The sequence below is a fragment of the Mesoplodon bidens genome, assembly GCF_964165515.1.
Source record: "Mesoplodon bidens genome assembly, chromosome: 2".
Lineage (NCBI taxonomy): Eukaryota > Metazoa > Chordata > Mammalia > Artiodactyla > Ziphiidae > Mesoplodon > Mesoplodon bidens.
In genome coordinates this window covers 110,155,654-110,173,867 of record NC_138177.1, presented here as the reverse complement: position 1 = coordinate 110,173,867, position 18,214 = coordinate 110,155,654, and the positions used below count along the sequence as shown (strand labels likewise).

General features: G+C 39.9%; 1 protein-coding gene across 1 annotated transcript in view; it reads left to right on the top strand.

Annotated features, from left to right (window-relative positions):
- Window positions 1-17,487, top strand: part of CLCA2 (chloride channel accessory 2) — a gene marked incomplete at its 5' end in the record, with an annotated part of 90,888 nt that extends 73,401 nt beyond the window's left edge. The window contains 9 exons of the mRNA XM_081258907.1: window positions 2,178-2,396; window positions 2,956-3,183; window positions 6,426-6,600; window positions 8,421-8,527; window positions 10,909-11,124; window positions 11,686-11,947; window positions 12,990-13,160; window positions 15,778-16,017; window positions 16,860-17,487. Coding sequence (XP_081115033.1) covers window positions 2,178-2,396; window positions 2,956-3,183; window positions 6,426-6,600; window positions 8,421-8,527; window positions 10,909-11,124; window positions 11,686-11,947; window positions 12,990-13,160; window positions 15,778-16,017; window positions 16,860-17,248 — 2,007 coding nt within the window. The 3' untranslated portion in view covers window positions 17,249-17,487. The remainder of the gene's footprint in view (window positions 1-2,177; window positions 2,397-2,955; window positions 3,184-6,425; window positions 6,601-8,420; window positions 8,528-10,908; window positions 11,125-11,685; window positions 11,948-12,989; window positions 13,161-15,777; window positions 16,018-16,859) is intronic.
- Between the last annotated feature and the right edge of the window lie 727 nt (window positions 17,488-18,214).

Genomic DNA, 18,214 nt, shown 5'->3' with positions numbered 1-18,214 from the left:
GGAAGTCTGAGGTCTTCTGCCAGAATTCAGTAGGTGTTCTGTAGGAGTTGTTCCACATGTAGATGTATTTCTGATGTATCTGTGGGGAGGAAGTTGATCTCTGCGTCTTAATCCTCTGCCACCTTGAAGGTCTCTCTGAGATTGTTTTAAATTAACCAGTTTAATTTCCTGCACAGTCATGTTTGGGAGCCTCTGCTTGGGGTTTACACAAAAGTTTTCCAGGTTCCCTTCCTAAAAAGTAGCTATAATGATAATACGGAAACACTACCAAAACCATCTGAAAAATGCAAATAAAGAGAAAAATAAGTGTTTTACAGCTAATGATTACTTTCTGAATTACTTGACTCCCAGATATTTAGGATTTTTTTTTTTTTTTCGGTACGCGGGCCTTTCACTGTTGTGGCCTCTCGCGTTGCGGAGCACAGGCTCCGGACACGCAGGCTCAGCGGCCATGGCTCATGGGCCCAGCCGCTCCACGGCATGTGGGATCTTCCTGGACCGGGGCACGAACCCATGTCCCCTAGCATCGGCAGGCAGACTCTCAACCACTGCGCCACCAGGGAAGCCCGATATTTAGGATTTTTAATTGAATGATAATACTGTAAAATCACCGAGAGGAGGAGCTAGGTTACACCTTCTTTGTATACTGTGCCTCTTTTTTAAATCTCCCAAATGCTAGGGATATAAACTTAAGAAAGGGGAAGACACTATCATTTATTGGCTGTGTTAGTATTGTCCTTATTGCATACGTTCTCATATAATTCTTGCATAACAACTACTGCCATTTTGTAGATTTAAAGAAACACTGATGTACAGATTGGTAAAGGTTACTAAAAAAACAACAAACATATTGAGCTTTTTTTGTCTATCAGACATAGGGCTAAGTTTTGAGGAAGCAAATTTAATGAGTCAGGGTTCTGTCATAGATGGATTTTCATCCCAATAAGTACACTACAATGTTAAAGGAGCCTTACTGAAATTTCTTATAGGGTCTGTGAGGCCACAAGGTTGAGTGGAAATTCTTTAGGGGAAGGGTATGAAATGGGAAAACATTTTGAAAATAACCTTTTGGCTGAAACATGAAGGTAGAGTTCACAATGCAGAAGACAGAGGAAGAGCTCCTTGACAAAGTGGGAATCATGAGCAAAGACACAGAGATATAAAACAGTCTGGCAAGTTTGAGCGCTTATAGGCTACAGTGGGGGAAATTAGAGACTTGGAATGCACAGCCAGAGCAAAGATTGTGAGTAAAGTGAAAACGCAAATCATGGAGATTGCTATTAGCTATGTGAAGTAGTCTGGATTGTAGTGTGTGAGCAATGATGAGCCACAGAAGGATCTTAAGTACAGGAATAAGAAGGAATATGTACCTGGCAGCTGTGGAGTGGACCAATTAAAGAGGGAGCAAGATGGAAAAGTCAGATAATCTGAGGGAGGGACCATTAGGGCTTGAATGATGGAGATTCCATTGGTAAAGGAGAAAAGATGATGAACTGGAGAGAGAGAGAGAGAAATGTATTGATCTTATTATTTCATAGAGGGAAGAAGGTAGGAAAACTCTCAGTTTCCTATTTAGGTGACTGAATAGATAGTGGTGACACCAAGTTATGAAATACTTGGTGTTGGGGAGGAGCAGAGTCAGAGGAAAGGTGATGAGTTCAATTATGAAAACCTGAAGTTTAAGGATCCTATGGGACATCCAAGTGGATTTTGGAGAGAGCTGGAATGTTGAGTATTGAAAGTTGGAACGCAAGGTGTTTGTAAGTCAGTGGGAAGTAAGGAAGTGAGCAGGAAGTAAAAGGATGGAGAGAGAAAATGGTACCAGGAGAGAAATGTTGAAATGTAGGTGGCTTAAAGATAGTGGCAATTGCTTAAAATGGCAAATTTGAGAAGTAGGAGGGAAGCCAAGAGCAGGTAAATAGATGATTGCTGAGGAGCACTAAAAGTCCCCTGAGGTCAAAGACTTGTTTTGAGATAGAAACTCTGAATTATCTCTATGATTTTCCCAGCAGTGCTCTGCAGTGATTGTGGGATTGAGCCAAGGTTATGGGGTAACAAGGCAGTCTGGGGAGGGGGGCACATAAATGTAAATCTGCATTTAAAATATTTTAATCAAATTATTAAAGATTTTAACAAGTAGTTTACTGTTATCTATATCATTTTATTGACAATTTCAGGTGGTTGAATTCTGTACAGAAAAAAACCACAATAAAAAAGCCCCAAACCAGCAAAACAAAAAATGCAATCTCCGAAGCACATGGGAAGTGATCCAAGATTCGGAGGACTTTAAGAAAACCACTCCTATGACAACACAGCCACCCAAGCCCACCTTCTCATTGTTGCAGATTGGACAAAGAATTGTGTGTTTAGTCCTTGATAAGTCTGGAAGCATGACGGTACGTTCATTGAGTCTTGGCTTCTGGATGGTAGTGTCACATTTGTATATGATATGATCTGGACCACAACTTGGAGCTGGCTGGGAATAAACACAACCCCAAGGATCAGAACGGTTACAGGAAAAACATTTCCATCAGAATTGCCCACCACCTCAACTTTATTCAACAAAAATTCAGCATCAAGTGTCTCATTTGCCAAATTAAATTAGCCTTCAATTTGTGAGCAAAGATCTGATGAATTATATAGAATTAACATTTTTTATGTTTCACTGACCGTATGTATGTTTATAGAACTATCACTAGAGTATTGAACTAATGATTGAACTAAAGCCAAATTCGGCTTTATCTTTTAGGGCTATTTATACAAAATAATCCTATCCAAAGATACTACTAAATATAAAGGAGAAAATTTCCTCCATAGAAGGATATGCCTTGAGTAAGCTTATTGTCATTTACTCTACAATGAGGCAGCCATTTCCAAATTCCCTCTAGCTTGTTCTGTTTTTAGTCTGCCCATCTAAACCCAACCTGACTGCTTTTCTTCTGCTTCTCCATTCAGATTGGTGACCGCCTTAAACGACTGAATCAAGCAGGCAAACTTTTCCTTCTGCAGACGGTTGAGCAAGGGTCCTGGGTTGGGATGGTGACATTTGACAGTGCTGCCTATGTAAAAAGTGAACTTGTACAGATAAACAGTGCCACTGAAAGAGACACACTTACCAGAAGCTTACCCACAGCGGCATCAGGAGGAACGTCCATCTGCTCTGGGATTCAATCAGCATTTACTGTGAGACAAGTTGCCCTACCATAGTTTGCCAATGTTTACAATTTATGTCTCCTAAGAAATTCCCCTTTCCAGTGTTTCCATGCATGCCTAGTGTCTAGTTGAATTAGACAACCAATTGCAGAGCAACCGTTCAAATGATGCAACAACATAGGCCCCCAAAGCTATTGTTAACTAATTCATTCATGCTTTTGTGTTTTTCTGCATCTGTGCATTCATGCTTTTCTGCATGCATTTGAAACATTCGTGGTGTTACTTCTACATGCTGGGCACTGTGATACACATTAAGAATACCACGAGGGCCAAACATACTACACCTGTTGTCGTGGAGCTTATAATCTTAGTGGGGGGAGATTCATTAACTACATAGTCACATAAATAAGTGTATAATCATACGCTAATGACTGCTATGAAGAAAGGTACACAGGGATCTAAGAGGTTATCTTCTATGAAGAAAAAAGTGAACTCTGAGTTATGGTTAAATATTGAGGTAGATTAACATTCCAAACTTCTGGGTATACAGGACCTCCTTTTTGGGAAAAAAAGGTTTATTTATTGAAATAGGAGGCCTTAGGAACTGTAACTCTAATTGTATTGGGGGTGTATCCAAAGATCCCATCTGATCATCCAATCATGTCATCCCTCTACTTAGACATCAATCTCTCCCCATTTTCAACAAAACTAAGTAAAATTTCTCTAATATTTAAGTTCTTTTATAATATAGCCCCTACCTACCTTTCCAGGCTCAAGTACTCAGGAGTCTCTCCCAGGTATTCTATGTTTAAGCAAATTAGATCCCCTGCCCTTGCCAGCCAGCTTCCACACCTTTGCCAGGCCAGCTCCCCATCTAGAGTACCTTTGTACCTCAAATCACACTCATTCTTCATACATCATCATAGACACTACTACTTATTGACATCTTTCCTGATCGTTTCAACTGTATAGAGTTCCTCCTTCTGAATCCTAAGAACATTTTTCTATTTTTTTTAAACATCTCTTATGACTTTTGACTCTTCTGTCTTATTTCCTGTCATGTTCTTTGCTCAAACAAAACTTCTTCAGAGATAGGAATTACCTTTTAACTTCCCAGGTTGCTGGCACAATATCTTTTCTATAGGAGGTTCTCAAAAAAAATTAAATTGAGTTCTTTGATTACACCTGATGCTTAAATGCTCCAAATATAGAATAGAATATTCTATATTTATTTAGAGGCTATTTAGATCCATGAAATAAAGAATAAGAGGCTGAAGGAACCTGGCTAGTCTAAGGTCTCAGAATCTAGGCAGTGTCTTGGGAAAGTCTGCCCTCTGTCTGCTTGGGGCGTAACACATCAATGGGGCTGTTCCTGATTTCCAAGCAGCAGCAGGAACATTTAGTTTTCAGCTCACACTGTTTCATGTTGACAGCGGACTCAACAATTCCCTTATGCAGTCTGTCTGTCCCTCTGGCCCTTTTTTTCCACTTTGAAGGTCAGTTCCCTAAAAGTGGTTTTTATTGTGTATGCAGTCAGCTGCAAAACCCTTCTCCAGATGCCTGTGTGCACTTGGGTTCTCTTGCTTCTGCCATTCACCCATGCTTTGATTAAAGAAGCAAGTAAGGGAGGGAAACTGACATGTCGTACTAAACTCCTGCTATACAAAACCTGAGGGGAATGACTAATGCCAGATGGCCTGGTGGTGAAGAGGGAACTTCTGGTTCTATATTTTCCACTCCGATGGTGTGAGAGAGTATGTGAGGAACACAGTTGGAATTTAGGTGCTCCTCATGTCCAACAGAGCCCGGGTATGGGGTGGGAGGAGCTTGTGTGTGACTTCAGGGTGACAAGGTAAAGGGCCTTGGATCCTGCACTGTCTCAATTTCCCCACTAGTCCCTGGGGCAGGACCCTGGTCAGGTCTGGCAGGGGTATCCGTTGAGCTGTGGCCATTGGGCTTTGCTTGTTTTCTTAGCTTGATCATGGCCCATTGGTCTTCCCCAACTGACTCACCACACTCTAGCTCTCACTGTTGGAGCAGATCCCTGAGCACCCCCATGTCCTGCATCCAACCCTTGGGAGGCTGTACACCCCTCAGCCTCTATGGCAAGATAAACTATCTTCTTGCCTGCCAGCTCTCAAGTCAGCTGCCATCCATTTCCCGTATGGATACATGGAGATTTCTGCATGTTTTCCATGACACATAGCAGCGATGGGGAATGGGACAAGGGAATCCAAATTGAGCCCTTTCTCTGGCCTCTCAGGCCCTGCAGCTTGGTCAGACTGAGGCTACAGCCACAGTTGACAGCCTCCTGGGCTCCAGAATTCTTCACACGGCAGCAATCAGAGTTCTGCTCTCTTCCCTTGTGGGGCAGCCCCCTCTCAAAAGAAGTGGGGTGGAAGTCTCCTCTGATCTCAGCTTCCCTTTCAACCTACTTAAGAGAGCCTTCCCTTCCTGAGAGTCTGGTCCCGAGAGGGGAGTTACTTAGGTTTGATTACTTGTTTCCTCTATTTCTGGGTCTCCCTTCCACTTTTTTTAAGGGAAGAGTGAACTCTTGCCTTCCTCTTCATAAACATTATTATTTTATCTAATTTTCCTTCTATCATAATCTTATCCAACATTGGCATAAGGCGTATGCTCTCTATACCATGTAAAAAGCTATAAACTGTGTCTCCCAGGAATAGTTGGGACATAGGTGTCATAGGACAACTAGGAACTGGGGATTAATAGGAACAAAATGTTTTGCTTTAATCAGAGGGATATTAAAATTTTTAATAACCCATGTGATCTGGGGACTGACCAATCAGAACCAAGGCCAGCCATAAACAGCTTATGGTAAGACTGGTGAATATCACACAAGCTTAAATCTGCCCCAAGTCTAATATTATTATAGTAATATATTAGTCCTCAGTATTATCCCCATTAAGTGAGGGTAGTTTCTGAAGGCATCTGGGAACCTCTGAAAGCCTGTCAAGGAGAGATCATGTGAAAGAAACTAGAAAAACCTTCTTTTCTGCTTAGTGCTGTCCATCCCTGGAACTGCCCTGCATCCCACCTTATTGAGCCTTCTCTGCAACAGGTTAACCAAGAGAAAAGACCATTGTCAAGTTCCATGGTCTTGTATCATTGCAAGACAGATAGCTATTTGACCATTCCTAGACACTTTTGTTTATTCCCTCTGGAATTTCTCTTCTCATTCCCTTTAATTGCAGTTTTCCCAAACACTTTGGCTACCCTGAGTATGACATCTCATGCCTGAATTATGTCCTTAGGTGATTAGGAGGAAATACGCAACAGATGGATCTGAAATTGTGTTACTGACCGATGGGGAGGACAACACTATAAGCTTATGCTTTAATGAGGTGAAACAAAGTGGAGTCATCATCCATACAGTCGCCCTAGGGCCGTCTGCAGCAAAGGAACTAGAGGAGCTGTCTAAAATGACAGGTGAAGGATGACCTGCTAAGTCCTACTGTATTTTCTCTTCCACTGGACTGTGAGCTCCAGTGCACTGGGGAGTAGGGGAAGGGTGGGGTAGGGAGAAATGGGGTTATCTTATTGACTAACTAGCTGCCCTTACCACAAATGACTTTTAGAACTGACTCCACTCATTTATTTTAAAGCCTTGGTTCTAGGATTAGGGCAGTCTGGAGAAGATGGGACCAGCACAGCACCCTAGGGAGAACTTGGGACTCTCTTCCCAGACACTTTATAAGGATTGGTAAGAATCTAATCAGTTAGCCAGGAACCACTCACTTCCAGTTGGCAGCTGGCCAAGAGACCCAGGGGACACAGACGACAAGCCACTAACTATATAATCCTATGATACAAGTGCTCTATTAGTAATAGAGGGTACAATGAGTACAAAGAAGGGAGCCTAGATTTTATCTGGGGAAGAAGGAGTGTACAGGAAGGTGACACCTGAATTGGGGCTTGAACAAGAAATAGCAGGGGAAGGGCAAAGGGCCTGCTGAACCAAACAGAAGGTCACCCTGAAAATATAGAATATAATGCAGTTTCTTTGTAAAACATTCATATATTATGCTTCTACCTTCCATACACATACAGTTAAAATATATCCCATCTGAACCTGGTTTCTTCAGCAGAGTGGGTTTTTATTTTTTTTAATTTTTTTAAAATTAGAGCCAGCATTATGGATATCAATTATTATGCTGAGTTGCCATCTAAGCCAGATAAAATGACAGGACTGTTTGCTCCTAATACTACCTGTCTTAGGCTGGGTTTCCTAGAAGCAGAGCCTGAGAAAAGGATTTAAGTGCATGTGATTTATAGAGGGAGAGCTCTCAGGAGAAAGAGAGAGTAGGGAGTAAGATCAGGCAGGGGAAGAAGCTAAGCACAGATGTGAAATTAGAGGCTAGCTGAAGCCTAGTGCCACAGGGGGCTCTGGATCTGGGATTGCATCACAGATTTGGTACAATATTGAAAGAGAAGGCTGACCTTTTGTACCACTGTGTCCATCAGTCAGTGGTTATAGACTGTCAGGGCAGAGCAGGGGTAAGGGGGCATGTTATGTCTTTAGCTAGGGTGGCCCCATTAGGTAAAGAAATTTTCTTGAATAGGAGGCAGCTATATGCCATTAATCTAACACTTAGAGCAGCTGGTGAGAGATGCAGTAGCCTAGATAAGGGGATCTGGGTGAAGTACCAGTAGGATGACCAAAATACTCTCCTTAGATTTTGGATGTCATTAACAGTTTAAAAGTGCTTTCATATCAACTATCTCAGTTACACCTATTCTAAATAGCTCAAGACTACATGGCCTTGTATATCATCTCCTGTTTACTACACATAATACTTTTCTATAACTGTCCTCTCTCAGTTGTTATTTCTTACTGTTGTAACATACACATCTTTTCTGATTTAGGAGAAAACTTGAAAGTCAAGCTTGCTAAGATTATGTCTAAAATAAGAATAAATCAATACACTTGCAGTAAGGTTTAATGACTCATATGAAAGTGCATGACCTTTAAAACACGAGATTTATATTACTAGTTTTGGTCTGTCGGAGATTCTTGACTGCTTTGCAGAGAGCTGAAGTGGCCAAATGACTATGTTGCTGAAGTTATTATTTAACAGGATTAAAAGTTAGTATCAGCTTCTGAGTTAATCTGGACACATATTTAATGTTAATCTATTAGTACTTTAATAAAACAGTATAATATGTATTTTGTTATCTTTACAATATCTAAAATGTTGCAAATACTTGCTTTCTAGAAAATAACTTCTGATAATGTAATTGCATTTTAGGAGGTTTACAGACATATGCTTCAGATGAGGTTCAGAACAATGGCCTCATGGATGCTTTTGGGGCCCTTTCATCAGGAAATGGAGCTGTCTCCCAGCATTCCATTCAGGTCAGAGTTCTTCCTCCTTGGTTTTTCATGTTTATAAATAACCATAGCCAAGATGGGGAGTTTAATGGTTAAAAGTTTTAAGTTCTACATTCTTCTAGTAATGAATTAAAATTAAAATAGACATTTCAGCCTGATATTAGACATTATTCCTAAAATGCAACACTATTCATTTAAACAAGGCAATTAGTGTTTCTTGTTTGGAAACAATACTAAGTGACTTCCTCTTAGAAACCATCAACATAAAATATAGTGGGTCCAGGACTTCTTTTTTAACATCTGTTAACAAGCACCCATAGCAATGTAATTGGCTCAGAATTTTCTTCAGAGTAGATCATCTCAGTATAAATTTTCTGGGACAACTGTTCAGGGACTACTTAGTCTATTTTTCCATTACCTCAAATCCCTGATATTTGCCAAGATTTTCATATAATGGATGGAAAGTGATTTGTACTGTGAAAAGCCCATGTTGTCAGTCCAGACACCTGGATCCTGTTCATGGGTCTGCCATTAACTGTGACCACGGGCAAAGAACTTTACTTCTGTGAGCTTCAGCTTCTCAGCCAGAGATGAACCAGAAAACTTCTACAGGCCCTTCTGCTTCTAAAATTTCAAGAAAACTAAATTTTCTTTCAAAACTCTTGGGACAATAAAAAAAGGACAAATATATTTTTTAATGCTCTTCTCTAATAGTTGTAAAAGTTTTTCACATGAATCTTTAAACTAGAGAGAATGAACAATCAGCACCACACTTGTGTAAGTTGTAACTTTTATTGTGAATAAAAGTAAAGGGGGCTTCCCTGGTGGCGCAGTGGTTGAGAGTCCGCCTGCCGATGCAGGGGACATGGGTTTGTGCCCTGGTCCGGGAGGATCCCACATGCCGCAGAGCGGCTAGGCCTGTGAGCCATGGCCACTGAGCCTGTGCGTACCGAGCCTGTGCTCCACAATGGGAGAGGCCACAACAGTGAGAGGCCCATGTACCACAGAAAAAAAAAAGAAAAAAGTAAAGGAATAATGTAGTGTCAAAGCCAAATAATGACCTAATATATAGCACAGGGAACTCTACTCAGTACTCTTTAATAGCCTATATGGGAAAAGAATCTTAAAAAGAGTGGATATATGTATATGTATAACTGATTCACTTTGCTGTACATCTGAAACTAACACAACATTGTAAATCAACTATACTCCAATAAAAAGAATTTAAAAAGCCAAATAATGACAGATTTCAAAACAATAGGCTTTCTAGTCTATCGATGCAGCATTTATTCAGTCAAAGAAGACAGCAATTATACTCGTTTGGGTTATCCTAGTTCAGATTTAGAATATTAAACCCAAGAGCCCGGTTTGGACGTGGGAGGAATGTGTCTTAGAAAAGTAATTAAAGTGATGAAAGGGCAAGTTTACAGCCAGGCAGTTTCTGCCTATTATTTTTATATTTAAGAAACCAAAAAGGGAGAAAGATAGAGACATGAGCAGGACTCATTTACCCACCTTCCATAAGAATCATATCTAAGGGCCCCTAGCTTTCTTCACATCCCAGATCATAATCTACATACAAAACTAGAAAGTCTGGTTCCATGACCAGGCCACCCTATCTTCTAATGGATATCAATTTAAGGACCATAAATAATTATCTAGGAGATAATCCTCAAAAATAACATTTCTACAAAGTCTGGTTAGCCCTACCCTACCTCAACCCCTGCTCCACAGCTCCTTCATTCTACTTCAGACAACGAATCAGCCTTGGCCATTGATTTATTTCATTTATCTTCACAAGGACTGCAGTAATAATTGACCCACGAATTAGTTATTTGCAATTCAAACAATCCATATGTGGGCAAAAATAAGTCCTAGTTAGTCTCCTTAAGGGTTTATAGTCTAGTAGTGAGATGAGCTGTGTACACCAGTAGGTATAAAGCAAAACACAAATGTGAGGACATCAAAGGATTGATAGAAACAAGATTTTATGGGAGATCAAAGGAGGGAGAGATTATTCTCCACAGTGAGATGGACATCAGAGAAAGCTTCATGGAGAAAGTGACTTTTGAATTGAATTTTGAAGGGTAGGTAAGGCTTAGACAAATGGATATGAATGTATAGACTTCCAGGAAAAGCAGAGAGTATGATAGTCAGAGAGTCAGGGATTCATGAGGATCATATGGGGAAGTGGTCTGGTTTGGATATAGAAATCAATATTATGGAAGCTAAGGCTTGAAAAGTAATTTAAAATTGGATCATAATAGGTCCTAAATATCAAACCAAGGACTCAGGCATCACTGAAGGCTTTTTAATGGGATGACTGAGAGTTGGAGACAGAATGGAAGAGACTGTGTGATGGGAGTTGTATTCTCCAGAAAGTAAAGAGTTGTTTTTCTTAACAGCTTGAGAGCAGGGGATTAACCCTCCAGAACAGTCAGTGGTTGAATGGCACGGTGATTGTGGACAGTACTGTGGGGAAAGACACTTTGTTTCTCATCACCTGGACAACTGACACACCCCAAATCCTTCTCTGGGATCCCAGTGGAAAGAAACAAGATGGCTTTTTAGTGGACACACACATCAAAATGGCCAGCCTCCAAATCCCAGGCATTGCCAAGGTATGGACCCATCTTTTTTCCTTTTCACAATTTGATAAGATAATATAAAATTTTTACAGAATAATTGTAGCTTTTTAAATGAGGGTGGGTGCTAAAAAAAGAGTCAGTATTGAATGAAAGAGAGAACAAGGAAAACTCTCCATCCAGTGGAAATCACTCAGTATGACAGCAAGTCAAGAAAAAGGAAGTTGGTGATATTTTCTCCAGGTACTAAAAGGAGAACCTTCAAATTACACAGCAGCTAGGGCTTTGGCATCATGAAAACTATTTCCTCTACCCCAGGAATCTATTGATTTGATCCTGCTCTTGAGAAACCAAGGCTATAGTAAGGACACAACTTTCAGACCGCATTTTTCCAACTAGGATTTTCTTGGCAATAGAACCATGTAGTTAGTCCAAACATACCAAAGTTTCCCATGGCTGAGAGAGTATCAAAAATCTTCTTAGATATACTTGTAATGTACTTGTATTAGACGGGCTCTTCCTATAGGTGGCATTGAAGTCAGGTCTGTGTCACTTAAAGTTATTAAGTGGAAATGTCTCCATTTTATTTTTGCCTAGGTCGGCTTTTGGAAATACAGCCTACAAGCAAGGTCACAAACCCTGACTTTGACTGTCACCTCCCGTGCATCAAGTGGTACCTTGCCTCCAGTCACAGTGACCTCTAAAATGAACAAAGACACAGGCAAATTCCCTAGCCCTATGGTAGTTTATGCAAAGATTCACCAAGGAGCCTTGCCAATTCTCAGGGCCAAGGTCACAGCCCTGATAGAATCAGTGAATGGAAAAACAGTTACTTTGGAATTATTGGACAACGGAGCAGGTAACCACCCAAGAAATTGAAGAATATATCTTTCTTTTCCAAGAAGCAAGCAGGGAACAGCAGGAGGGCATGTTGTGGTGAGGACAGTTAGAAGCAGGGAGTCCAGCACTGGGATTCTGGTTGGGGGAGCTTTCTGCCACCCCACAATTCCTATATTTCAAATTGTTGGAAAACATGAGGAAGGGACTACCTTTAGCTTTTGTAAAGCCCCGAAGTCTCAGACTCTAGGGAGCTGTCAGTGGGTATTCCACACCCCCCAAAAAATGAAGAAGGAAAATTATAGATATTTTGTGTTAGGAGTTTGTGTGAAGATTAGACAGATGGATAGATAGATAGATAGATCTTCATTTTTTATCTTCACCACACACTCTGGAGATATTATCCCTACATTACAGATGAAGAAACAGGCTTTCACATTTAAAAAGCAGCAGAGTTGGATTAAAGTATAGTTATATGTGACCCCCATATCTATGTAGATTCTATATTATCCTGCACCCAAAGGGAAAATTCTACCTATTATTTTTATATTTAAGAAGTCAAACAGGGAGAGAAAAAGAAAATTCTACATTTATTTTTAGAAGGAACTTGACTACTGTGAAACAAGTAACCTTATTAAAACAAATTCTGTAAATGAATTTCCCACCTAAATCTACTCTGGCGAAAGCCATAAATTAAAAAAAAATCATATAACTTTTTTTTCTCACCAGTAACATATAGTAATTGAATTCAGTTCAACAGATACATACTGAGTAGTTACCTTGTGCTATGTTGGATGTAACAGAGGCACATGATTGATCTCTGAATTCAAAAAAAAAGACAACAATTCAGGAAGACAAGATGTACACATATGAAATTACACACACACACACACACACGGAAAAGAAGTATACCTCATCCTTAACGTAGTCAAATCCTAAACTCTCTTGGAGATAACACTGGATTATCTTTGCTTTAAAAAAATTTAATCCACATATGAGTTGGAAATATACAAGTGCCCAGTTACCTTTAGGATATTCATTAATTCCTTCATTTCCCTGTCAAGGTGCCGATGCTACTAAGGATGATGGTGTCTATTCAAGGTATTTTACAGCTTACGATACAAATGGTAGATACAGTGTAAAAGTGTGGGCTCTGGGAGGTGTCAATACAGCCACTCAGAAGGGGATAACCCAGCAGACTGGAGCCATGTATATACCTGGCTGGATCGAGAATGGTAAGTCATCTATAATAACATCCTTGGCTTGAGTAAAAGGCTTGGAATCAAGTGAAAACCACTAAACCTGTGGAGAGAATGGTACAAAATTAAATCAGGGTTTCTCAACCTTGGTAACTATTGACATTTTGGCCACATAATTCTTTGTTGTGAAGGGCAGTCCTGTGCATTGTAGGATGTTTAGCAGCATTTCCAGCCTCTATTCACTAGATATCAGAAGTGGCCCCCACAGTCATGACAATTAAAAATGTCTCCAGACATCATTCACTGTCCTCTAGGTAATAACATAGCCCCCAGTTGAAAACCACTAGACTGAACGTAGATTTTGACCGCCCTGGTTCAAATTCCAGGATTCAACCAAATAAAGTATTTTAGGTCATCTCTTGTGCTTCATTTGCCTCACTTGTAAAATAGGTAATAATGGTAACTACCTCATGGGATGGTTATGAGGAATAACCAAGAAAATACATCTAATAAGCTATTGCTGGTAAATAAGAAGTGTTCAATAAATGTTTGTTATTATTTTAAATAAATCTTAACACATTTCATAATAAAGCTCTTTCTACTGATATAGGCATTTCCACAGAATCAAAAAATAACAATTTGGGGCTTGTTATCTGCATCAGTATCACCATAAGCCCACTGTCTCCTTTTCCTCCTCTCTTCTCCTACTCAGACTAGGGAGAATAGTAGATGAACCTAATAACAGATAGCATACTGAGCCCACGTGTAAGCAAGTGGAAAAATTACGCTCCAAGGAACAGACAGTCCCACACCAATCTTAGTTATGAACACTTGTCCTGGACTAGAGCTGGAATCAGGTCCAAGACTGAGTCCTGATGGGTTCCAGGACTTGTTTTCCATCAATCTCCATTCTGTCCTGGACAGGTCTTGTCCTAGTGCTGGTGTGTAGTAAGAGAAGCTCTTCTAAGAAGCTTCACACTGTCCTCTTTACTTGAGTGTGTGATAAGTAAAGGGAGGATTCTGGGACATGTGGTGTGTCATCATGCAAAAGTGATAATAGGAAAAAATGCTTTAAAAGACACCATTGCTTCCAAAGCTCTTTTACATATTTCAGCTTATTTTATTCTCACTTGCCCTTTTTGTTGAGTTAGAGAGAGAAGTCAGGAGAAGACTGGTATAGTTGCTATATCTAGCATTATGCTCAGTGTTACACGTACATTAATATAGCTCATTCTCCTAATTATCCCATTTTACAGATGGAGAAACAGGCTAGAGAGGTTATTGGTCCACATTACTAACACTGATAGCATCTGACTTGGCACTGGGAAGCTATGCTCTTCCCCCTATACCTTGATGAGCCTTGATACCAAGAGAGACAGTCTTTACTGGTGAATTGAATTAATCTTGAACCTGCTAAAGTATTCATTTCATCTTTGCCCAAGACCAGATTAATGGGTATAAAGATCAATCTGTCTGTACAGACAAAAGATTATAAGGGTTAAAGAAGAAGAGTTTATGAGAAAGTAAAACCAGAGTAATGCCATGTTAAGGTATTCCAGAATATTTTTATTGAAAAGAGAGCCTGAGAACTCCACTGATTGAGCAGGCCAGGGTAGTTTTAGAATTTCAGGATGACTTTTATACAACCTTTCAACAAGAATGTGAAGCAAATTGGGATTGCTACATGAACTAGATTTCCATGCATTCATTGAGAAAATCAAGTCTTTCAGAAGCACACAATTGTAGAACCCCTAACATAAAACATTTTGTGAGAAACTACAATCTAATAAGAAAGACAAAACACAAACATGGAGAAAAAAGAGAAATATGCACAGAATTATTAAGCAAGGCAATTCTTGAAGGCCCAGATAATTGATTAAGAAATAAATAGGAAAGATAATGAAACCCCCAGGTGGAAGATATTGCTTGAGGAAGTCTGAGAAGGTTTAAAGCAGAGGTAGTATTTAAACTGACCTTGTGGCAGGTTAGTGTAGGATAGCAAAAAGGTGGGGAAAAAACAATTCCAGGACAAGTATATTTGCAAAAAAATAAATTATGAAAGCTATTCCACTAAATATCCAGGAAATAAATATATGTGAGATAAAGAACTGTGATTCTGGGATTTCCCTGGTGGCGCAGTGGTTGAGAATCCGCCTGCCAATGCAGGGGGACATGGGTTCAAGCCCTGGTCCGGGAAGATCCCACACACCACAGAGCAATGAAGCCTGTATGTCACAACTACTGAGCCTGCACTCTAGACCCGTGAGCCACAACTACTGAGCCTGCATGCCACAGCTACTGAAGCCCGTGTGCCTAGAGCCCACACTCCACAACAAGAGAAGCCACCACAAGGAGAAGCCCGTGCGCCAGAATGAAGAGTAACCCCCGCTCACCACAAATAGAGAGAGCCCATGCACAGCAACGAAGACCCAATGCAGCCAAAAAAAAAAACAAAAAGAACTGTGATTCTCTCTTTGCTTTTTTTCCATCTGATGCAACCTGATTTGGGAGCTTTACAACAAATGGTTAAAGTAAGTTTTGTGTGTGGGAGGAAAGAAGGAAAGAGTAGAAAGAGGGTAATACAATAAAAAAGAGGGAAGTATAGCCATTTCATGGTGTTGTTTACCTTGCACTGAGGAATTTTTAAATGCAGGTCAAGTAAAATGGAATCCACCGAGACCTGAAATTAATAAGGATGATCTTCAAGGCAAGCAAGTGTGTTTCAGCAGAACGTCCTCGGGAGGTTCATTTGTGGCCTCCGATGTTCCAAATGCTCCCATACCTGATCTCTTTCCACCTTGTAAAATCACTGACCTGAAGGCAAAAATCCAAGGGTACAGTCTCATTAATCTGACTTGGACGGCTCCTGGGGATGATTATGATCATGGAAGAGGTAAGCTGAATGTGGTGTGGGCCCTGTAAAAGAGTTTAGCAGCCAAGCAGAGGGGCAGAGGACGTGAGGCAGGCAGGCGTGTTGTGATGCATGTGGAGGGATCTTGAACATCCTCTGAAATGAAAGCTTAAGATTTTTAAACATGAGAAGTTTAGAATCTGAAAAACTGGCCCAAAGGGGTGTAAGATGTTTCAACCAGGAACAGGCAATCCTCAGTTTTTTTCTGAAATCTTGCCAAGCCGTTTGCTTGGCAATCTTGCCAATCTTGCTTGCTGCTTTAATAAACCTCGTTTTTAGTAATGACTCCTGGAGAGAATGGGGAAAAGATCATAGATATCTATGGAGCAGAGCTGTCCTTTGGAAGAAATCTCAGGTTCTACCAGATTTTTCCTCTTAAAGTATGGTCTGTGGACTGCAGCATGGGCATCACATGAATGCTTGTTAGAAATGTGGAACCTTGGGACCCACCCCAGACCTACTGAAACAGAATCTGCATTTTAAGATCCCTGGATGATGTGTATGTACAGTCAAGTTTGAGAATCACAAATAATAAAATAATAAGCAGTAATTAACCTCCTCTCTCAGTCAGGTGCTATGTCCAGAAATACTGACCTAAGCTTTATTTAAGTCAAGCCTGATCCAGTTTTACATTTATCTCTCTGTCGGGATATAAAAATAAGGATGTAAAAAGAAGATACTAATGCTTATAAATATGGACCGTCAATTACATTTATTTATTGGTATTTTATGAGATGGTGATATTGTTTCTAACAGATTTTTAAAAACTTCTTTAAGGCTTGAGAATTACAAGTCACATCCTTTTTCTCTCTTTCTTTTTTAAGCTCACAAGTACATCATTGGAATAAGCACAAATATTCTTGATCTCAGAGACAAGTTCAATGATTCACTTCAAGTGAACACCACTGACCTCATCCCAAAGGAGGCCAACTCAGAGGAAGTCTTTGTGTTTAAACCAGAAAACATCACTTTTACAAATGGCACAGATCTCTTCATTGCTGTACAGGCTGTTGATAAGGTCAACCTGAAGTCAGAAATCTCTAACATTGCACAAGTATCTTTGTTTATTCCCCCAGAGACTCCTCCAGAGACACCTAGTCCTTCTCTTCCTTGTCCTGATATTAATATCAACAGCACCATTCCTGGCATTCACATTTTAAAAATTATGTGGAAGTGGCTAGGGGAATTACAGCTATCAGTAGCCTTGGGCTGAGTTTTCCCCAAAATAAACAAATCATCCATCTTTTTTCTGATTATAAAAATTTATAAAATGTATTTTAGACTTCCTGTATGAGGCAATTTAATGAAATAAAATGCTAAACAACCAGATACATATGTATAAAAACTACTTAGTCAAATCCAAAAGTTTAATTATTGCTCATTTATTAATGATTTTGAGTAGTAGAAAGTAGGGGTGCTTGCATCAATAAATGGAAGTATGTTTTAATTTGATTTAAGGAACTTCACCAGTTATAAAAGAACATGTAATTCTATGTGAAAGATGCCAGAAAGGCCCAACCAGGTCAAACTATTTAAATATAAAAGGCATGGCTTGTTATAGAGGAGATTTGGACCAACATCACCAGAATTATGTTTTCTTTTCACTAGATTTGGGCAAAGATGATGCATTTAAGAAAGGGATTGCATTGTAGAAAGAAATAACAGCATGGTAAGGGCTCCATAGGCATAGAAATGTATGTAATATGCATGCAGTTACAAGAGTTGATGATGCCTAAAGCCACAGTGGTGGGACATGAAGTAGGAAAGTAGGTTCAGGCCAGGTGTGAAGGAAAGTGATTGAGAAATAAACATTTATTTTGTATTTTGTGCCAAGTGCTCTACTAATGCCTTATATGCATTACCTTATGTAATGCAATTCGGTTCATTCAGTAAATGTTCATTAGATGACTACTATATTCCAGGCTTATGCTAGACCCTGAGTACAAAAAGATGAGCAAGATTTGGCCTTTTTCTTATAGGTAATAAAGAACATTTGAGGATAAATCAGTGTTATGCTTGAGAAGTATCAGGAGGAGGAAGGTTTTGAGGAGTTCATGAAGGACTAAATAAAAGTGGAAGAGGCTATGGTCATGACAGATGAAAGGGGAAGGAGAAGAAAAAGGAAAAAGGACATATAGACTTAGCAGTACGGCAGTTCCCATCAAGGACTAATCACACA